This window comes from Somniosus microcephalus, chromosome 1 (genome assembly GCF_052327205.1).
Source record: "Somniosus microcephalus isolate GS21.2 chromosome 1, FLI_Smic_1.0, whole genome shotgun sequence".
In the NCBI taxonomy this organism is placed as follows: Eukaryota; Metazoa; Chordata; class Chondrichthyes; order Squaliformes; family Somniosidae; genus Somniosus; species Somniosus microcephalus.
This window is the reverse complement of record NC_140987.1, coordinates 357,847,762-357,870,993: the sequence shown is the minus strand read 5'-3', so window position 1 is coordinate 357,870,993 and position 23,232 is coordinate 357,847,762. Positions and strand designations below refer to the sequence as shown.

The 23,232-nt window shown below is 43.8% G+C and overlaps 1 protein-coding gene across 10 annotated transcripts in view; it reads right to left on the bottom strand.

Annotated features, from left to right (window-relative positions):
- The window catches only part of aifm1 (apoptosis inducing factor mitochondrion associated 1), a 70,028-nt gene extending 47,047 nt beyond the window's left edge, over window positions 1-22,981 (bottom strand). For 2 of the 10 annotated variants that reach the window (XM_085995833.1, XM_085995849.1), the window contains exons 1-4: window positions 22,785-22,981; window positions 16,113-16,249; window positions 2,522-2,627; window positions 1,392-1,424 (exon numbers count right to left, since the gene is read on the bottom strand). In XM_085995833.1, coding sequence (XP_085851959.1) covers window positions 1,392-1,424; window positions 2,522-2,627; window positions 16,113-16,249; window positions 22,785-22,872 — 364 coding nt within the window. In that variant the 5' untranslated portion in view covers window positions 22,873-22,981. Of the gene's footprint in view, window positions 1-1,391; window positions 1,425-2,521; window positions 2,628-14,011; window positions 14,146-16,112; window positions 16,250-22,784 lie in introns of all 10 variants that reach the window. The other 8 variants (XM_085995881.1, XM_085995841.1, XM_085995860.1 and 5 more) reach the window with 8 other exon arrangements.
- Between the last annotated feature and the right edge of the window lie 251 nt (window positions 22,982-23,232).

Sequence of the window (23,232 nt, the reverse complement as noted above, 5' to 3'; positions counted from 1 at the left end):
TGCTCCTATCTTCTATGTTTCTATGTGAAATCCCCTTCCCCCACTAAATTCTGTATCAGTCTGATATCAAGACTGCTTCTCATTTAAGACACGAAAGAGATCAATGTTTCCACTGACACCATCTTCTCCAACCAAATGAAAGATATCATACACATGCTGCTATCTGCATTGTACCTGGCAGCTACTTTCCACAAACAGGTAATTCATTTCCAATAGTGTTCTTTCCCTTCCCACCAATTTCTTCTAAATTGAAAATGCTGAAATACGGATATTATACAGATAACAGATCCGATTCGCATGCAGCAAGACCTGGACAACATTCAGGCTTGGACCGTTAAGTGGCTAGTAACATTCGCGCCACACAAGTGCCGGGCAATGACCATCTCCAACAAGAGAAAGTCTAACCGACTCCCCCTGACATTCAAAGGCATGACCAATGTCGAATCCCCCACCATCAACATCCTTGGTATCACAATTGAACAGAAACTTAACTGGACCAGCCACATAAATACTGCGGTTACAAGAGCAGGTCAGAGGCTGGGTATTCTGCGGCAAGTGACTCACCTCCTGACCCCCCCCAAAGTCAAGAGTGTGATGTGCAGCTCCAACAACACTCAAGAAGCTCGACACCATCCAGGACAAAGCAGCCCGCAAGATTGGCACCCCATCCACTACCTTAAACATTCACTCCCTCCACCACTGGCACACCGTGTCTGCAGTGTGCACCATCTACAAGATGCACTGAGGCAACTCGCCAAGGCTTCTTCGGCAGCACCTCCCAAACTCGCGACCTCTACCAGCTAGAAGGACAAGAGCAGCAGACGCATGGGTACACCACCACCTCCAAGCTCCTCTCCAAGTCACAAACCATCCTGACTTGGAAGTATATCGCCGCTCATTGATCGTCGCTGGGTCAAAATCCTGGAACTCCCTCCCTAACAGCACTGTGGGAGTACCTTCACCACACGGACTGCAGTGGTCCAAGGCGGCAGCTCACCACCACCTGCTCAAGGGCAATTAGGGATGGGCAATAAATGCTGGCCTTGCCAGCGACACCCACATCCCATGAATGAATTTAAAAAAAGCTAGTGTTCAATTTGTTTTAAAGATGTTTCGGCCATTTGACACTAGCTTCTCAAACACCATACGTATAGTCTTACATACATTCCTGCAATATGGTGAAACGCATCAAGCTTTGGATAAAAGTAAAGCTAGTGCTCTTGATATACCTATATATTAACCATAAATTAATTTGTTCTGAATTACAATTTGAAACAAAGAAAAGTATGAAAATCCTGTAGAGTTATTTCTAACCAGTACTGTTTGTTTATGAAGTTGGGAACGATGCCATGGAGTGGGAGAATAAAGCAACAACGCAATTCAAGATTCACCTCCTTCTGCTGGTACCGCCTCTTCTTTTTCACCTACAAATATAAAGGAAAACACAACTTATTATTTATAACATTCTAGCATGTATGAATTAGACACGGTTATTAATGTTAGCTTTAAAGCCTTATTAGAATGAAATTAGTCACAATATATTTACCGTTCAATATTTACTTAGCAAAAGTAAATTGTCAAAGACTGTATAGTTCCAATGTGCTTATGACTTGAGCAAACTAAGCTTTTATAAAATTCTAGGACGAGTCTTCCACAGGAAGGAAAGGAAAATTAGAAGGCAAGTCAACTAGTGGCAGTCACTCTTTCACTAAGTTAAGATGCTGTGTGCCCATTAGCAGTGATTTGTCCAAATATCTTCACAGTATTTTCACTGTGCAGTTGCTCGCCAACTTGCTGTGACAATGAACTAAGCAAGCTTCAAAATATAAGCATCTTCCTGCACCGAATCATTATATTTAATGAAATGCAAACTTTCCCATAACATAAATTGTTTTCTAAATCAACCTACAATTTTAGAATGGCAAGATTCTACTTTACACAACTGAATTCAATGCATTAAAAAAAATGCTAATGTGTGAAAAACCCTGAAAAATACAACTAATGATAAGAAATTATTAAATAACTAAATTTTAGTCCAGAACTAAAACTAAATTATTATGGAATCAAGACAACTATTGATAGCTTTTTAAAAGTTCCCGATGGCTCAGTCAGTAAATGGAACTGGCAACTGTTGTGCTGAGTAATATTGATCAGGAAGATTCCATGGTCTATCTCAGTATGTGTCAAGTTAGTAATCACAGTCAGTGTTATACTAGGGACACTACAATTGGCCTCAGCCAAGACGGGCTAGGCAGGGGATAAGGAGAAAAACCAAAATCAGACAAAATCCTAATTGGAGTCCAGTGGCTCTGTTGGAAAATGCGAGCAAGGGCATCGAGCACAGAATAAGATTTGGCTATAGTGCCCCTCCACCAAAGTCAAATAGCCTGCTGACGCACATTTTCTAGATTCACGCGATAAGACTTTCAATTTGACAGTACCAAAGGGCTGCTTCACCCATGGCATGGTACCGCTGCACGAGTCTGCACCTTTGTGGGAGTGGGAGAAAAAGCATACGTACTCTTTGTTGACAATTCTTCAGGTTTCCTTTCTGCGTTTGGTCTTGATAGTATCTGTGCTACTCTAACATTGTACCTTTCTTTGTCTTCTTTTATTGTACTATATACCTGTCAATGTGATATTAATACACAGTATGTTAAGTTTAATCACAGATCAACAATCAAAATATAACCTTCATGCCTTTCTCTCATTATATTTATTTTGCTGTCATCGTTTAGCTTATATTTCAATTAGTAATGTGAATGGATGTCATTTTCATGCTGTTTTATCAATGCAAAACCTTTTAGCTCTCCTGGTGGCCCAGTAGTTAAAGGCAATGCCCAGTGTAATACAAAGGCACAGACCTAGAGCTGACCTCCGTATTTACTGATCTCAGTTGGGATGTTACAGCTGGCTGCAGCATCCCTGAGCTAGGAAGACAGAAGGGATGGGAGGAAAAAAGTCAGGAGAGAAAGAACTTAAATGGGTCATGATGCCCTCTATGATTCAACAGTCTGTTAACACCCATTGTCTTGGCTCAAACATAAAGAATGATTGCTTGGGCAAGGTACTGGAGGACTACCAGTGCTTGTGGAAATGTGCCCTAGCATTTCAATGCTTTCAGGAAAAGAGAAAACTGGAAAAAAATATTTCAGGTGTAAAAGTTCATTATGTAAAATATACACAGCACTGCTTAGTTCAAGAATATAACTGTTAAATTTTAAGTTGAAGGACTTCTGTCCCCAAAAGAAATAATTTTAGGCTGGGAAGTGTGGCTTCAGGCAGACTGAAGGTAAGATGTGGATGACCTGAGTGAGGCAAGAGCCAGGGCTAGAGGTCTGATTGCAGCTAATTAAGGCAGAGATTTAAGTGGAGGCTAGACCAATTAACGTAGCGGTAAGATTAATGGACATGTGGGTACCAGCATGAATCAGATCGGAGAAAATGGGGTTTCAGCTAATAGGCCAATTAAATCGCAGAAAATGGGGCTTCAGCGACAGACACAATTATTTTTTGTTTATTTCCCTTACTTCAAATTGTTCCAATTAGATAATCTTCAAACAAGCATATTTGTCAAGCATATTTCAGGACTGATCTCATATCATCAATGTTGGACTGTATAGAATCACAGAAATTTATGGCACAGAAGGAGGCCATTCGGTCCATCGTGTCTGTGCTGGCTGAAAGAGCTATCCAGTCTAATCCCACTTTCCAGATCTTGGTCCATAGCCTTGTAGGTTACAGCACTTCAGGTGCATATCCAAGTCGTTCTTAAATGTGAAGAGGGTTTCTGCCTCTACCACCCTTTCAAGGCAGTGAGTCCCAGACACCACCCGCCACCATCCTCTGGGTGAAAAAAAAGTTCTCAACGCCCCTCTAATCCTTCTACCAATGACTTCAAATCTATGCCCCCTGGTTATTGACCTCTCTGCTAAGGGAAAAAATAAATAATGACCAGATCATCTGTTTTAGTGATGCTGAGAGGGACAAATATTACCCAGGATATCAGGGAGAACTCTCCAGTTCAAACTTCATTTCCAATTAAGATCCGCTATGGAAGGTGCTAATACAACTGAAGTTATAAAGGGAAAAAAAACATTTTTTAAAGACACCTGACCCAAATGGAATACAACCGAGACTGCTAAAAAAAAGTTTTGGGGAGAGAGAAAAAGAATTCGCTACTGTGCGAAAAATAGTTGTAAAGCTCACTGAGGTATGTGACTAAACAGTAAATATAAAACTCCAGTATTTAAAAAAAAATCACAAACATGTTCCTTGGAATTGCAGGCCTGTAAACTTGACATGTGACAAATTTCTGGAGCCGATGAGAGTTGGTGAATGCCAATAAGGCAGTGGTTATATCCACTGATCTTCAGAAAGCATTTGATAAAAACTCTTCCATGAGACGAGTAACTGAAGTGAAAGGCTGAGAAACGCAAATTGAAACTGTAAATTGGATTAGGAGGTTATGAAATAATGGGTAATCCAGGGTAGTTATCAATACAGTCCAATCCTGATAATTCCAAGTCTTTTCTTTGCAATAATTTTTTTTTTTTTTTTTTTTTTTAAGATTATCGAAGTGTTATTTATCTTGGTTAATTAAAATTAAGTGTCTATTTAGCCTAAATAAATTGAATGATCAAATAAACTTAATTAAGAGTAGATTGTAATCTAATTTGAAATAGACAAATTGGACCAGTAGAGTTCTGCCTGCCGTTCATAATATTTCATGGCCTAATGGACAGCACTACAAATATAACATCTAAATTTGTGGATGACATTAAATAGGGCAAGAAAGCAGGATAATCCGAGCAGAGTAATATTATTCAGAGGAGGAGGAGGGAAGAACTTGTCTCATCAAGGTCTTATTCAGCAACTTGGCAGCTGAATGGGAAATTGCATTGAACATTGAAAATGTACAGTCAATAATATAATGAGGCAATGAAGGCTATATTATTAAATATGATACAAGATTTAGTCACGATAGTTGACAAACTCCTGACAGCATCAAATTATGACAGCAATCACCAAGACCAAGGTGTATAAGTAGATCTATAAACATGAATTCAGAAAGCTAATGTTCATACTTTTCAAAGCATTGTAGAACAAAACAATTATTGCAGTCAAATGTAAACAATTATTGCAGTCAAATGTAAAAAACACAAGAAAAACTGTAAAGAATTTAAAAGAAAGGCATTAAGATTCCCATTGGGTGTCAAGGAGATACAAGAAGATGCTAATGAAACTAAATCTAAAGGACAACTAACACTTTGGGGTGTAAAAGAAGACAGCCATCCGTGGCTAAGTAAAGAAATTAAGGACAGTATTCGACTAAAAACAAGGGCATATAAGGTAGCCAAATCTAGTGGGAGGATAGAGGATTGGGAAAACTTTAAAAGACAGCAAAAAATAACAAAAAGATTGATTATGAAAGTAAATTAGCAAAAAATATAAAAACAGATAGTAAGAGTTTTTATAGTTATATAAAAAGAAAAAGGGTGGCTAAAGTAAATGTTGGTCCCTTAGAGGATGAGACCGGGAAATTAATGGTGGGAAATATGGAGATGGCAAAAACACTGAATGAATATTTTGTATCAGTCTTTACAGTAGAAGACACTAAGAATATCCCAACACTGGACAAACAGGGGGCTAAAGGGGGGGGGGGGAGGAGCTAACCACGATCAAAATCATTAAGGAAGTGGTACTCGGTAAAATAATGGGACTCAAGGCGGATAAATCACCTGGACCTGATGGCTTACATCCTAGGGTCTTGAGGGAAGTGGCGGTAGGGATTGTGGATGCATTGGTAATAATTTTCCAAAACTACCTGGACTCGGCAAAGGTCCCGGCAGACTGGAAAACTGCTAATGTAACACCCTTATTTAAAAAGGGCAGTAGACAGAAGGCTGGAAACTATAGACCGGTTAGCCTAACATCTGTGGTAGGTAAAATTTTGGAGTCCATTATTAAGGAGACAGTAACAGGACATTTGGATAATCATAATTTAATAGGACAAAGTCAGCATGGTTTTATGAAGGGGAAGTCATGTTTGACAAATTTGCTGGAGTTCTTTGAGGAAGTAACATATAGGGTGGATAAAGGGGAACCAGTGGACGTAGTGTATTTAGACTTCCAAAAGGCATTTGACAAGGTGCCACACAAAAGATTATTGCTTAAGATAAAAAATCACGGGATTGGGGGTAATATTCTGGCATGGATAGAGGATTGGCTATCTAACAGAAGGCAGAGAGTTGGGATAAATGGTTCATTCTCAGACTGGCAATCAGTAACTAGTGGTGTTCCGCAGGGGTCAGTGCTGGGTCCCCAACTCTTTACAATCTATATTAACGATTTGGAGGAGGGGACCGAGTGTAACATATCAAAGTTTGCAGATGATACTAAGATGGGAGGGAAAGTAGTGAGCGAGGACATAAAAAACCTGCAAGGGGACATAGACAGGCTAAGTAAGCGGGCAGAGATTTGGCAAATGGAATACAACACTGGAAAGTGTGAGGTTATGCACTTTGGCAGAAAAAATCGTAGAGCAAGTTATTATCTTAATGGCAAGAAACTGGAAAGTACTGAAGTACAAAGGGATCTGGGGGTCCTGGTGCACAAAACTCAAAAGGTTAGTATGCAGGTGCAGCAAGTGATTAAGGCGGCCAATGGAATGTTGGCTTTCATTGCTAGGGGGATAGAATATAAAAATAGGGAGGTATTGCTTCAGTTGTACAAGGTATTGGTGAGACCACACCTGGAATACTGCGTACAGTTTTGGTGTCCATACTTAAGAAAGGACATACTTGCTCTCGAGTCAGTACAAAGAAGGTTCACTTGGTTAATCCCGGGGATGAGGGGATGGACGTATGAGGAGAGGTTGAGTAGATTGGGGCTCTACTCATTGGAGTTCAGAAGAATGAGAGGTGATCTTATTGAAACATATAAGATTGTGAAGGGGTTGGATCGGGTGGATGCGGGGAGGATGTTCCCGATGATGGGTGAAACTAGAACTAGGGGGCATAGTCTTAGAATAAGGGGCTGCTCTTTAAAGACTGAGATGAGGAGGAGCTACTTCACTCAGAGGGTGGTAGGTCCATGGAATATGCTGCCCCAAAAAGCTGTAGAAGCTACATCATTACATGAATTTAAAACAGAAATAGACAGTTTCCTAGAAGTAAAGGGAATTAAGGGTTACGGGGAGCAGGCAGGAATTTGGACATGAGTCTAGGTTCGGAATGGTCATGGCCCTGTGGGTAGCGGAGCGGGCCCAGGGGCCGTGTAGCCTGATCCTGCTCCTATTTCGTGTGTCTAATTCTGTTAGATTCAGGAGATGGCTCTGTGATAGTGGACTGGCGGTTAGGATCAGATCAGCCATGATCTTATTGAATGGCGGAGCAGGCTCGAGGGGCCGATTGGCCTACTCCTGCTCCTATTTCTTATGTTCTTATATGATCCCAGGAAATCAGTAGAGTACATGAAGTTTTTTTAAATACCAACCAAGAGGTATGATCTTATGGTAAGGAAATATTGAGCTACACTCAAGTAACTACTTCATAATGAAGTGTCTTTATTAATGGACTAAACTGTAATGTAGCATAGCGAATGTGAGCTTGGCTGAAAAATTCACACTAAAAAGGGTTGCATTAAGGAGTGGAAATAAAAATGACCTACAAGGGTTGAAACATGGACTTGAATGGCTGTCTTGTTTTAAATGTACATTTTTGATTCTGAAATCATGATCTTGTATACTGTGCAGAAATACTCATCCGACAGTCGTGCTGCCTTTTTCCCCATCCTCACCCAATTGTTTGAAAAGTAATGTTGCAACATTGCTATTGCTGAGTCTGATTTATTTATATAGCCAAATTAAAAAGTACATTACCTTGTTTAACCTCAATTCTAGAATTTTATCATGATTATTTTTATAATTTGCAATTTATTTCAACAGGATACCAAGAAAGAAAAAAAGGAAAGACTTGCAACAATATATTCATGGCCCCTAATCCATTCTACCCTAGTGATTTCTTCCAGCCTCTGCTGCTCCAACACTGAACTTCTCACCTCTTGCTAACTCCACTCAACAACAACTTGCATTTATATAGCACCTTTAACAGGAAAATGTCCCAAGGTGCTTCACATGAGTGTTATCAGACAGAAATTGACATTGAAACAAAGAAGGGGATATTAAGGTGGTGACTAAAAGTTTGTTCAAAGAGGTGGGTTTAAGAAGAGTATTAAAAAGGAGAACAAGCTTTAGGGAGGGAATTCCCAAATTTAGGGCCTAGATGGCTGAAGGCACGGCCATCAATGGTAGGTCGAAGGGAGTGGGGGATGCACAAGAGGCCAGGGTTGGAGGAACACAGAGTTCTAAAAGGTTTGTAGGGCTGGAGGAGGTTACAAAGAAAGGGTGGGTTGAGGTCACAGGGTGGGGATGGGGGGAGTTGAACATGGGGATGAACATTTTAAATTCAATACATTGGTGGAATGGGAGCCACTGTAGGTCAGCGAGCACAGGGGTGATGGGGGAATGGGACTTGGTGCAGATTGGGATACGGGCAGCAGAGTTTTGGATGGGCTTATAAGTTATGGAGGATTGGAGGCTGGACAGCAGAGCATTGGAACAGTAGAGTTTGGAGACAACAAAAGTATAGATGAGGTTTTCAGCAGCAGATGGGCTGACACAGAGTGGAGAGGCCATAGGGTCAGATGCTCAAATCGGAATTAAATAGGGCAACGCGGTTACAAACAGTCCGATTCAGCCTGAGACAGTGCCCAGGGAGGGTGATGGAAGACAAAAGCAGTGAGGGCCGAAGACCACAGCTTCTGTCTTCCAATGTTTAATTGGAGGAAACTGCAGATCATCCAGGACTAGATGTCTGACAAGCAGGCTGACAACACGGGGCAGTGAAGAGGTCGAGAGGTGGTAGTGAGGTAGAACTGTGAGTCATCAGTGTACATGTTACCCGACATCATGTCTTTGAATGATGTCGCCGAGGGACAGCATGTGCATGAGAAATTAAAGGGGGCCATGGATAGATCCTTGCGGGTACTCCAGAGCTACCATTGCGGGGGCAGAAAGAGAAACCATGGCAGGAGATTCTCTGGCTACGACTGGATAGGTAAGTGTGGAACCAGAGGAGGGCAGTCCCATTCAGCTGGACAATGGAGGCTTTGGCAGGAGGATGGCGTGGTCCATTCCCTCTGCCAGAGGATGCACAGAAGTCAAGATGGTTGAGGAGGGATTATGCACCATGGTCACGGTCACAGTCACAGAGGATGTAATTTGTGACTTTGATTAGGGCCATTGCAGTGCTGTGGCATGGTCAGGAACCAGATTGGAAAGGTTCAAACATGGAGTTGCGGGTAAGATGGCACAGACTTTGGCGGTGACAACACATTCAAGGATTTGGGAGAGGAAAGGGAGGTTGGAGATGGGGCAGTAGTTTGCAAAGACAGAGGGGTGAAGGATGATTTTTTTGAGGGGGGTGATGACAGCAGATTTAAAAGAGAGGGGTTAGTACCCGAGGAGAGGGAACCATTTACAATTTTAGCTAACATAGGGGACAAGAGGAGAAATTAGTCGATCAGCTGTTTAGTGGTAATAGGGCTGAGAGCAGCAGGTGGGTCATGGATAAGATGAGCTTGGAGAGGGGCAGAAGCAGCTGAATAGATCTCAACCTTGCTGACAAAAAAAGTCCATGAGCACCCCGCTGCTAATGTTGGCAGTGAGGGTGGAGAGGGGAAGCAAATAGGGGTTTAAGAAGATGGTTACTAGTGGAGAATAGTGTAAGTTTCATGGAACAGTTTGGCCCCAGTACTGAAGGGCATGAAACAGTTAAACTTCGAGGCACAGAAAAGGTGCCAGTCATCTAAAGTTTGAATCATTGATAATGGACAATGAAAGCTTTGACTCATGATTTACTCTGAAAAGGACATTGACATTGAACTGCGAGACCTTGAATCATGATTGGTTTCGATGGAAAAAATTAACATCTGGACAATGCTGAGTTTAACTGAAACAATGGGGTCACGATCAACTTCCTGACATGAATGGAAGACACACTAGTCCCGAGCAGACAATCAGCTAACCGCCCATCAACAGTAATAGAAATCACACTGTATATGCGTTAGAGAGCGGGAAAGGAGATAAGGAGTTATCTTCAATCTCGCAGCTCTGTATACCTCCGGTGATTGAATTACAGGTTGACGAGGTGTGAATGTCGGGCAGTTCAGCAAACCGACAACTGAAACTGGTTGGGGGAGGCCTAGCTATGGGGCCAGGTGACTGAAGAACTAGAAGAAGGAGCAACATAGATCTGTGGGGATACTGCTGCAGTCAGGTGAAGGAGGACAGGGACCAGTCACCTCCAGATCCAGGCCTACAATCAACATCAGTAACGACCAGCCGCATGGGTGATTGTAAGTTTCAGCCAAATCTCTTAAGGGGTTTTTGTCTGTGGTTTGTTGGTTTCAATAAACTAATAGTTTTGGGTTGACCCTAAACCTTTTGGCCCCGATTTTCGGCTTGTGCGGGAAATGGTCGGGTTTCCCCGAATGTGGGGTTTCTGACACACATAAAAAAGTGTCAGCCAGCTCCACGCAATTTCCCCTCAAGTGGCCAATTAATTCCCAGCATGTGGGAAGCCTTGCTAATTGTCCAATTCGAGTCAGAAATCCCCACAGTATGATGTCATCATTCGTGGGGCTTTCAAGGTCCATAGCAAGCATTGCATCCTCTGAAGGCTTCCAAACGAACCATACAGGATGGCAGAGGAGCCTGCAGCAGCTGTGGCCAGTGCCAGACCCCGAGCTGCCTCCAAATTCGACGAGGCTTCACTGCAGGCATTATTGGATGGGGTAAGGGCCCACAGGGAGGTCCTCTTCCCTAGGTCAGGGAGGAAGAGGCCTCCCACCGAGACCAATGCTGCATGGATGCAGGTGTCAGAAGATGCCAACTCGCTGGGAGTCACCAGAAGAACCATGGCATTACATCTCTAACTCCTTCCTTTACTCCCCCACAGTACCATCCAGAGCCCCCATCCTCACTGTGGAGGAGGAAGAGGCTGTGCAGCCAGACTCCTCAGAGGAAGCTCCAACCTCTGAGGGCGCAGCGTCAGCAGAAGTAAGCGCACCCAGCACCAGCGCAGACACTCACACCTCGGGGGGACCTTCGGGACATAGAGTAGTGTTGTCACCTGGTGTTTCACAGCTCACAAGTGAGCCTCAGCGGAGTCTGGAGACATGGACAGCAGTGGAGAGTCCTCGTCAGAGGGCGCAGGACTCTGCCAGCTCAGCTCAATTGCGCTGCATGTCGACCCTCTGCCTCTGGGTCCATCCGCAAGAGGTGGTGATGGATCTCCATGCACAGATGCAGGAGTCTCTGGCAGGTTTTGTCTCCAGGGTCGCTGCGAGTGTGGAGCGAATGGAGGAGTCCATAGCGACCATGAGCAGAGCCTTTGTGGAGTCATTGGCGCATGAACGCATCACCATGTAAACGTTGGCAACCTCCATGCAGGAGATAACTCGCCAGGGTACGGAAAACATGGGGAGTGCTCATAAGAGAATGACATCTCTTGAGGAGCGTTGGCCATCTGTTGAACAGAGAAACCAGATCTTCATGGAAGTCCTTCTGAGTAGGACTGCCAGTGCAGAAACGGGTCCCACTGGCACCCTAAAGCGCAGCAAGGTGCTCTCAAGCCACTTCCAAGCACTGGCCCCTGCAGCTTCAGGTGAGTGAGCAGCAGCCTGGTGCTCATCCTGCTGTTCCTGGTTCTGCTGCTGCCGCCTCTGCTGTTGGAGATCCTCTAATGCCAGGAAGGGAAGGTACCAAAGGCCTCCCATGCTTCTGGCAGATGCCTCCGTTGAGGGGGCGCTGAGTTAGGGTGGTGAGAGGGGCTTCCCAGGAGCTCTCACTGGAGAAGTGTGTGAGGCTCCAACTTTCTACAGCTGTTCCTAAGCCTTCAAAAAGTTCCCCCAAGCCTTCATCAACAAGGTCCTGCAGCCTGCAAATGCTGCCTCTTTAAATCTCTTCAGCCCTCATTGACTTGCAGCTGACAGCAAGCAAGCCAACTGTTTTCACGCCAGCTCTCATCAGCGGGGTTCCCCGCAGGCATGTTTGATGTGGGGAAAGCCCCAAAGTTGCATCGGCCCCAGAAAATCTACCTCAACAAGGAGATAATTGCTCATTACTGCTCCGACGACCAGTCCCGCCAGCGGCGGCCGGGACTGAGGCGGGTCGCGTAGAAACGGCGGTCCGAAAGTCGGACGGGGCGGGGAATCAGGTGGGGGGGGGGGGGGGGGGGGGGGAGTCCCGACCCGCTTTTTCGACGATTTTCAGCCCCCGGCCGCCTGGAAAGCCGCCCGATGGCGGCCAGAAAATCGACCCCCTTGTGTCATGTAAATTTTGTTCCTGTAAATCCAGAGTCCAAAAATCCTTGTAAGGCACAAGGGAACTGAACACCTTACAATAGCCAGGGGTTATCTTTGAATTGCAGGTGACCCTGGATAGTGAGCAGTTTTGGCAAAGGAGAGAAGGGCACGATAGTGCTTGATGTGGTCCAGCCAGATCTGGCGATGAATGGCTAAACCAGTCCACCATCAGGCGATCCTTGTTCAGTCACTATGCTCCTGTAATTTCCCTGTTTTACCACCTCCCATTTTAGTCTTTCCATTTCTCTCACCTTTCTCCATGCTCGGCATTCACCATATCTTGTTCCTTCTGAACATGATGTTGTCACTATGTGAGGAGATCTACATAACCTATGTAGTGCATGATATTACAGAACTTTTTAAATCACTGGTTAGGCCTCAGCTGGAGTATTGAGGACAATTCTGGGCACCACACTTCAGGAAAGATGTACAGGAAACTTTGTGTTATCCAGAGGCTAAGTGTCCGGCAAGCTCGAGCCACCGGCAAAAATCAGGAGCCGTTGTTAGGCTTTTTTTCCCCCCCAACAGTCAGGCTCTGGAAAGTCTCTCTGAAGCTGTTGCTAAGCTACAGAGACGCTTCCTAGGTATGGGCCGACTGTTTAGAAGCTGTTGCTAAGCAACAGTGTTTGTTGTCAGATACGGAGATGAAAAGCTCCGTATGCTTCAACATTAACGCTGGTGTGTCCGGCAGTTTTGAGCGAATGGCAACAGCTCGGTCCCGTCGGTGCTGGATAGCACAAAGTTTCCTGTAATGCCATTTGAAAGGGTACAGAGGAGGTTTACCAAGAGGTTATCTGGGATGAGGGACTTCAGTTATGAGGAGAGGTTGAAAAAGTTAGGACTGTTCTCCTTGGAACAGAGAAGGTTAAGAGGTGACCCAACAGAGGTTTTCAGGATGATGAGAGATTTTGATAAGAGTAAATAGGGAAAAAGTATTCCCTCTGGCGAGTGAGTCAATAACGATAGGTCATAGATTCAAAATCATTGGAAAAAGATCTAGAGGGGAGATAAGGAGAAATGTTTTCACTCAGTTGTCGGGATCTGGAACACACTACCTGAAAAGGTGGTGGAAGCTGATTCCATCAATAATTTTAAAAGGGAGTTGGACACGTACTTGAGGATGAGGAACTTACAGGGTTACAGACAAAAAGCGGGGACCAAGCACAACTGCTCTTTGAAAGAGCCAGCGCAGGCATGACGGGGCGAATGGCCTCCTTCTGTGCTGCAAGTTTCTATGGTTCTACATTTATTCATTACCTCAAATTGCTCACGCCACCACCACCATTGGGTTACACTTGTAACCACCAGTACTTGGTGCATTATAGTTCAAAATACTCTCTCCAAATTAAACCCCAAGTTTAAAAGGAAACAATATCTATTACTATGGTAAAAAAAGTGTTTTCTCTAGTTCAAGCTGACATAGTGTGAAGATTTCTCACATCCACGGTTACACTTTATTGATATCTTAGTGACAACATTGCATAAAACAGACACTACAATTTGAAAAAAAGTACAACAGGTTACAGTAGTCTACCCAAGGGGTTATCTGAAATACAACTACAAAAGGGCAAAGCTGGCTTACATATGCAGCTCCCCCAATGAATGCTCCACCAACAATGAAGAAGTACAGGAGATTGCTGTTGCTGTCGCTTGGCATGCCTGTGGACATCAAGCACCCTGAGGAGGGTCCTACAGCAGGCATGAAAGGCTTGAAAACTGTAGGGAAGAATAGAAAAGCAGAGAAGAAAATAATCAGGAAAGGAGTAAAGGAGGAAACTGAAGTGGAAAAAGTGGTGAAAACCCTTCAATTTGAAAGCCCTTTTATTTCACTTTTAGTTTGCTTCCCTTTCACTGTGCAACGCTCAAATTTCAACATGAGACTTCCATGCTTGCTTGAAAAACAGGTATATGTTCTTTCCTTGCAAAAATTTTAAAAATCTAGTTGATCTCCCACAACATTGCAGAAGCATGTGTTTCTGTTTCTCTTCACTTTATGTTTCTGTTCTCATAATTGCTGTCCATTTGTGCTACAACTGTAGATGTAAAGTAATTTATAAGCTATTTTTAACATGGGGTATTCCTCTCAGAAAATAAAGACTGACTGTGTGTCTGTTTTGCTGTTTAGTGGACTTCACTGTAAAATCAGGAAACTTGCATGTGTGGAATGGTAGGCTTGACTGTACATATGGGATCAGGCTGAATTTGAAAAGATGGCATAAATACACCTACATAATAAATGTATCTTTTTAAAATGATTCAAAGGAATGCAACAAACTACGGATAAAAATAAGAGTGAGGTTAAAAAAAAATGCCAGGTACTGACAAATATATTGCAAATGTAAGAATAGGGTTCCAGATCAGACATGACTGCGCCCAACGATAAGGCAAAGAAAGGGTAACAAGCCCAGCTGGAGAAATGCAGGCAAGGAGAAAAATGAGCCTCAGGTCCTTAAGACACATGTAGGCCTCTGAAAAAACAGTAAGGTGGAAAATCTCACAGAGGCAACTATGTGGGCAGGTTTAATGACTTGAGGGGGAAATCTTTTGTAGTGTTTGTTCTAATATTTATACAACTATATATTCAGTTGGGTCAGAAATAAAAACGGTGGCTGGAGCTACTTTTAAAAATAAATTCAATGATGTGCTAGTTTGAAAATTCAGCCTTTTCCATGGGATGTTTTCCTAATCTATATTTCAGTAATTAGTACTAGTAGCTTAATTGAGCAAATAAGAAAAGAGCGACTTTTTCTGCTGTACTTAATGTGCTACCTTATACATTAAATGGGAAACACATTATATATACACAAGGCTTTTGATTATATAGATAGATACAGTGCACACTAAAGACTATCTATTTTTAAGCTAGATGTAAGCATTAGGCTCAAATTGCTGCCGAAATTTAATATTTGAAAATTATGCGGTTGAACAGCCAATTCCAAATTGAAAAAGATGGGGATAAATCAAGGAATCAAGGAATAGAAGTGCGTGCAGTTCAGGGGATTCCAGTCACTTCATTCCCACTGAATGGTCTCTTTCATAATTAAAATTCGTTCAGGTTATTTTTAAAAAACAATTCTTGTCACAAAGTGTTTCCATTTTAAATAGGTACTGAATCAAACTGCACAAAATTCAAAATAACAGGCAGGACGGAAAAGTAATTTTATTTGGCCACAACTAATTTCTCAGGAAACTACTGGAATAAAATCTTGCCACTGTCACCCTTACCTTACAAAGTGAAAGTTAGGCTAATGGAATCTATTGCATCCAGAGCAAGCACCATCTCCACTAGAAGCTCTCAACATTTAAAAAAATACAAAATTCAATTTAGTTCCTCTGCATTCGCCAGATATATGCACTTTAGAGCAATGAGGTGAGCCCAAAATACCATGACAATAAGAAACGAGAAGGTAAATCTCTTGGTTGTTACTGCAAACAAATCTAACAACAAGTGGAACCAAAGGGCTAATGAAATCAAGGGTCACACAGTAAGGAAGGTTAAGTGATTTATGCAATCCATATGGTATTTTATAGTCACCTTTCCCGTTACCAGAAGTACCTAGAAAGCAAAGAAAGTGAGCTGAAAGAAGAGGTATTAGGAAGTCCTGAGGAGAACAAAAAGGAAGTTACCAGCAGAAGCAGGGATAGCAAGCTCATTCATTTTATTAAATAGCCCTGCTACTTACATATGCACCAGCTCCTAAACCTGTCAAGCCAATAAGCACTAAATAAATAGCGCCAGAGCCACCAGGTTCAATGCCGCTAGCCATTTGCCTGTTCATCTGCTGGTCTACAGGAAACTTCCATCGCTGCAACAAAGTGCCTGAAGAGGAAAATTTATTGCAAAGGAAAAAGATAAAAATACATCAGAATTTGATGACGGTACTTACAAGATTATGGAAGGCTGAATAAGAGTAATAAGGTTGTAATTCAATCAAGCATTTCAGATGATGTCAAATATGAAAGTGAAGCTTGAGATTAAACAGCCATATTACTTCAATTTTACACGTACCATGGTCTCAATAAAGTGAAAATAATGCTAATTACGGTGATGAAGTGCTGAAATGACAGCTACCAGACCACAGAAGAGAATCATGTGATTCGCAAGAGGGTCATAGCTAAATAATTTTATATCTGAAAGGCAAAATGATTAGGTTATTGAGACCACAGTATAAATCATCATCACTAAAGATACCACTTACAAGGTTCATTTTAAGTTTCAAATTTTAGGTTCAGAACATACATTATTAGAGAAAAAAATAGCAAATTGGTATCAATCTGCTACTTTTTTGTTAAATATTTATATAAACCATAGTTCCCACCAGTGCACTTATGTAATTTGAAGGGCTGCAGCAGACCTCGCATTTTGGACTTGAGCATTTGGGTAGACACAATAATTCTCATATGTTAAACCCCATATGGCAGACTGTGAGGATGTGGTAATAGTAGTCTTCTTCTTAGGCAGTCCCTCGGAACCGAGGATGACTTGCTTCCACATTAAAAATGAGTTCTCAGGTGACTGATGAGTCCAATGCGGGACCTACAGTCTCTGTCACAGGTGGGGCAGACGGTGGTTGAAGGGGCGGGTGGGTGGGGTGCTTGGGTTGACATGCGCTTCTTCCGCTGTTTGTGTTTGGCTTCCGCTTGCTCCCGGCGAAGAGATTCGAGGTGTTCGGCGCCTTCCCGGATGCTTCTTCTCCACTTTGTGCGGTCTTGGGCCAGGGATTCCCAGGTGTCAGCAGGGATGTTGCACTTTTTCAAGGAGGCTTTGAGGTTGCCCTTGGAAGTGTTTCCTCTGCCCACCTGGGGCTCTCTTGCCGTGCCGGAGCTCCGAGTAGAGCTCTTGTTTTGGGAGTCTCGTATTGGGCATGTGGACGATGTGACCCGTCCATCGGAGCTGATCAAGCGTGGTCCAAGCTGGGGATGTTGGCCTGAGCGAGAACACCAACGTTGGTGCGCCTGTCCTGCCAATGGATTTGCAGGATCTTGTGGAGGCAGCGTTGGCGGTACCTCTCCAGTGCTTTGAGGTGCATGCTGCACATGATCCATGTCTCTGAGGCATACAGGAGCGCGGGTATCACAACTGCACTGTAGACCATGAGCTTGGTGCTGGGTTTGAGGTACTGGTCTTCAAACACTCTCTTCCTCAGGCAACCGAAGGCTGCACTGGCACACTGAAGGCAGTGTTGGCACAGTACCTACCGCCCGCACCCCCCCGCCGATTATCAAAATCCACAACGAGGCCACTTTCCATACCTCGGGAGCCTACTGTCAACAAGGGCAGATGTCGATGACAAAGTGGTAATAGTAGTTGCAGGAGCTTTCACCCAGTAAATTGGAATTAGGATTATTGAAATTAATTTCCCAGTTTCAAACCTGCACAAAACAAAGCTCTGGCGGACTGTTTCAAGTATAGGAAGCTGTGCTTCATAGGCTGTGTATCAAGCACGGTGTCTAAAATGATGAATACAAAATAATGAACAAATTACTGATTTGCCTGCATAAGTCATTGTCTTTTAAAGTACCTCGCTGTGTGTGAAGCACTTCAAAATATTTCTGAGAGGGGGATCATTTTCTTTTAATGTTGTACTTCAATGCTCTACACAGTATGCAAGAGTAGCTGAAACCGTAACAAACCAACCTGAACCCAGGGCAATACACACCTTTATATTATTTACAAGGTGTAGCCCTATGAATTTTCTGAAAATTAACAGCCAATACTTGCATCAGAGATACAAATTTAGGTTTTGGTAATCGTTGTAATAGACGGGAAGCTCCAAGGAGGATTTTCTCTCTTACTGGAATGTGGTTTCTATATTAGGCACAGCACCAAAGTTATGTGCAATGTAAGCATAGAAAAGGATAATGCAAAAAATAAGGATGCTGGACTAGAAAAAGGCAGAGTTCCACAAGATAAAAAAGGACCCGATCCAAATTAAGTGGGCAGAAAAGTTTGCAAACAGGTCAACAGATCTAATGATGGAAAACCTTCAAATATGAAATGGGTAGAGTACAAAATAGATATATTCCTGGAAGGTGAAAGGGAGTGCCTCTAATAGACTTCCATGGATAAATAGGTTAAAATTAAACTGAAACTTAAAAGGAAGACATTATAAAGTAAGGGCACACAATACTAAAGATAATCATGAGACGTAAAAGTGCAATAGGGAGATCAGAAGAGCAAATAGGAAAATGGATAGCAGATAACATTAAAGGAAATAGTAACAGTAAGGGCTATTATACACATATTAAAACTAAAATAGAGAGAGAGAGTAGGGCCACTGAGGATGAAGGATGGAGTCTAGTTATGAAGGATTAAGGTATGGCAGAGATAGTGAGAGAGCGTAGGGCCACTCAGGATGAAGGATGGAGTCCAGTTATGAAGGATTAAGGTATGGCAGAGATAGTGAGAGAGCGTAGGGCCACTCAGGATGAAGGATGGAGTCTAGTAATGAAGGATTAAGGTATGGCAGAGATAGTGAGAGAGCGTAGGGCCACTCAGGATGAAGGATGGAGTCTAGTTATGAAGGATTAAGGTATGGCAGAGATAGTGAGAGAGCGTAGGGCCACTCAGGATGAAGGATGGAGTCTAGTTATGAAGGATTAAGGTATGGCAGAGATGTATTAAACAAATATTTTGCACGGGTTTTTAACAAATGATGGTGGAGGTGAGAATGTTGAGGGGAATATGGAATAATTGTTAGGTAGCTGTAGAAAAGGAATTGGGTTTGAAAAGAAACAGCAGCAATAACTAAGGATGCATCACTGGGTTCCGATACCAGGCGAGGCTAGTGAAAGTAGTCAGACAGCAGACAGCAGAGGCTCTGGCCACAATTTTTCAATCTTCATTAAATATGCAAATTGTGCCATGGGATGAGGGAGTAGCCAATATAACACCATTGGTCAAGAAAGAACTTGCATTTACATAGTGCCTTGCACAACCTCATGTCCCATAGTGCTTTACAGCCAATGAAATACTTTTGAAATGTAGTCACTGTTGTAATGTAGGAAATGCAGCAGCCAAATTGTGCACAGCAAGATCCCACAAAGAGCAATTAAACAAATGACCAGATAATCTGTGTCTGGTGTTGGTTGAGGGATAAACGCTGGCCAGAACACCGAGGAAGATCGCCTGCTGTTCTTCAAATAGTGCCATGGGATCTTTTACGTCCACCCGAGAGGGAAAACCTCTGGCGTTTAACCACTTATCCGAAGGACAGCACCTCCGACAGTGCAGCACTTCCTCAGTACTCCACTGAAGTGCCAGCCTAGATTAAGTACTCAAGTCTCTAGGGTGAAGCTTGAACCCACAGCCTTCTGACTCAAGAGGCGAGAATGCTACCACTGAGCCATTGCTGACATCGGGAAATAAGGACAAACCAAGTTAGACACACTATCTATCAGTTCTGGGCAAATTCTTAAGATTCCATAATTTAAGATAAAATTAGTGAGCATTTAAAAATGCATGGGCTAATCAAGCATAGCCACCGAGTATTCCACTCCACCGTGGTTGATAAGTCTCTCAATAGTGACTGTCCCATTTCCCACACTTCTGCCCTCACCCCTTCCTCTCCCCTCCCAGAACCACAATAAGGTTCCCTTGTCATCACATTCCACCCACCAGCCTCCACATTCAACAGATCATCCTTCACAATTTCTGCCATCTCGAGCGTGATGCCACCACCAAACACAACATCTTGTCCCCGTTCAGCATTCCGAAGGGACCGTGCAGAGGAGATGCAACACCTGCACTTTCACCTCCTCCCTTCCCACCAACCAGGGCGCCAAACATTCCTCCAGGTGAAACCTATACTTCTTTCAATCTAGTATACTGTATTCGCTGCCGACGATGCAGTCTCCTCTACACTGGTGACCGCTTTGCTGAACAGCTCTGTTCAGTCCGCAAACATGACCCTGTGCTTCCAGTCGCCTGCCGTTTAAATTCTCCATCCCACTCGGAGTTCGCGCTTCCGTTAAGTGTAGGATGCCAAGGAACAGCACCTCCTCTAGCGATAAGGCACTTTACAACCTTCCGGACTCCACACTGCGTTCAACAATTTCAGATCATAACCACTGTTTACATTTTTTCCAGACAGCTGCTGCTGGCAATGGTTCTGCTGTTGCCATTTACAGCTCCTCTAGACCCAGCTTGTTTCTTTACTTGTCCCATTATCATCCTCTTCTGCTTTGCACCATCATCCTTTTTCTCATTTAATCTCTCCTGCCCTTTTGTTCTTTCCTCCCCTTACCCCTTTCTTACCTCTGTGCTTGCTTATAAATCGTTACTTATCTAACTTTTCCCAGTTCTGACGAAAGGTCATTGACCTGAAACATGAACTCTGTTTCTCTCTCCACATAGAAACATAGAAGATAGGAGCAGGAGTAGGCCATTCGGCCCCTCGAGCCTGCTCCGCCATTCAATGAGATCATGGCTGATCATCCAAACTCAGTACCCTGTCCCTGCCTTCTCCCCATATCCCTTGATCCCTTTAGCCTTAAGAAATATATCCAATTCCTTCTTGAATATATTGAATGAATTGGCCTCTACTGCCTTCTGTGGTAGAGAATTCCACAGGTTCACCACTCTCTGGGTGAAGAAATTCCTCCTCATCTCTTGTCCTAAATGGCTTACCCCTTAACCTTAGACTGTGACCCCTGGTTCTGGACTCCCCGACCATTGGGAACATCCTTCCTGCATCTAGTCTGTCTAGTCCTGTTAAAATGTTACCAGTTTCAATGAGGTCCCCTCTCATTCTTCTAAACTCCAGCAAGTATAAGCCCAATCGACCCAATCTCTCCTCATACGTCATTCCTGCCATCCCAGGTATCAGTCTGGTAAATCTTCGCTGCACTCCCTCCATGGCAAGAACATCCTTCCTCAGATAAGGCGACCAAAACTGCACACAATACTCAAGGTGTGGTCTCACCAAGGCCCTGCACAACTGCAGCAAGACATCCTTGTTCCTGTACTCAAACCCTCTCGCTACAAAGGCCAACATACCATTTGCCTTCTTAACCGCCTGCTGCACCTGCACGCTTACCTTCAGCGATTGGTGCACAAGGACACCCAGGTCTCGTTGCACTTCCCCTTCTCCCAATCTATTGCCGTTCAGATAATACTCTGCCTTCCTGTTTTTGCCACCAAAGTGGATAACCTCGCATTTATCCATATTATACTGCATTGCCATGCATCTGCCCAATCACCCAACCTGTAGATGCTGCCTGACTTGCTGAGCATTTCCAGCATTTTGTTTTTATTTCAAGTTCCCAGCATCTGCAGTATTTTGATCTATTTCTACATCTATTTTCAATATTGGAGAAAATGTAGCAATTTTAACCCCTGTTCAACAGGCCATCAAGCCATACGGCCGCTCGAGCCTGCTCCACCATTCAATAAGATCATGGCTGATCTTTTACCTCAACTCCACTTTCCTGCCCTATCCTCAAATGCCTTGATTTCCTTAGTGTCCAAAAATCTATCAATCCAAGTCTTGAGTATACTTAACAACTGAGCCCTCTGAGGTTCAAAATTCCAAAGATTTGCAACCCTCTGAGTGAAGACATTTCTCAACTCACTCCGAAATGGCCGACACCTCATCCTGAGACTGTGACCCCCTAGTTCCAGACTCTCCAGCCAAGGGAGAGTACTACGACTTCCCTCCTCAATTTAGCTCTCGGTGACACTGACCTTGTACCAGTAAAACAAACTGCAAAGTGCTTACATGCTGGAAACAAATCGGTGTCACAGCCTGCAACAGAGTTAAGATTTATATATTTTTTAAGTGATAACTGAGTTGAAATCCACGTCGGATATTAAAGCAAACGTTCAAATGTTAAAACACACGACAAACGGACTTGCTCCCATAGCCTGTTATTTTCTTCACAGGTATGAGAATTACATCAGTATTTTTATACAAACGTCAGCTTTGCAATTACAGCAATAGCGTGTCTGCAGCTGGCACTGTGTAAACCCCTCGGTAACTGGACTGTGAGTGTGAGTGAGTGAGTTATCAGAATGCCTCTCGCCACAGACAGATCAACAGCCTCCGTGCAATGCATAGGTCACGACAACTGTTGCTGCTTCTTGAGTGTGACCCACCAACAAAAATCATTGCATGGAAGGTAAAGGGGAACGTGAAAACCATGCCTGGGCAATCAGCTGAGCATTTAATAAACTGGATAAATATTCTGCAATCGAGCGGACAACCCCCTCCCTCCCCCCCAAAAAAAGTTTTGCAAGGAGACTTTCCCACGACCTTGGCTGGAAGGGGCCCCACAGCGTGAGCTGTAGTGCACAGGCGCGGCCTAGGCCAGCACGGCACCGGCCCTGCCGCCACTCACTCCGGCCGGCCGCTCACCTCGCCTCTTCGCGCTGCTCCTCACTAGTGTGGACGATGCCCTGCTCAGCGGAGCCAGTCTCTGCCACGCCGCCCTGCACTGTAACATGGTCGCGGTTCCGCTGTCTGCAGCCGTTCCCCCGGCGCTATCACTATCGCTGCCGCCGCTCCAGCAGCCCAAGCGCGCGGTCTGCGCAGGCGCCCACCAAGCAGGCTGTCGCGCCCTCACAGGCCGGCAGAGGGCGCAGCCACCTGGGTCCCCCGCCCCCATATGCGACAAGAGCCCCAGCAATAGATGCACAAGACTAAAGCAATAAGTGACTTAGAAAAGAATGAAACTCCCACGAATAAAAACAAATTAAGGTTGTAACATTCCTGCAACAAAATGGCCCTGAAATTGCGGTGTCTGTGTGAGGGTACGCCGTCCTATTCCCTTTGAAATGCCCCGCAAGTTCGGGATTTCTGCACG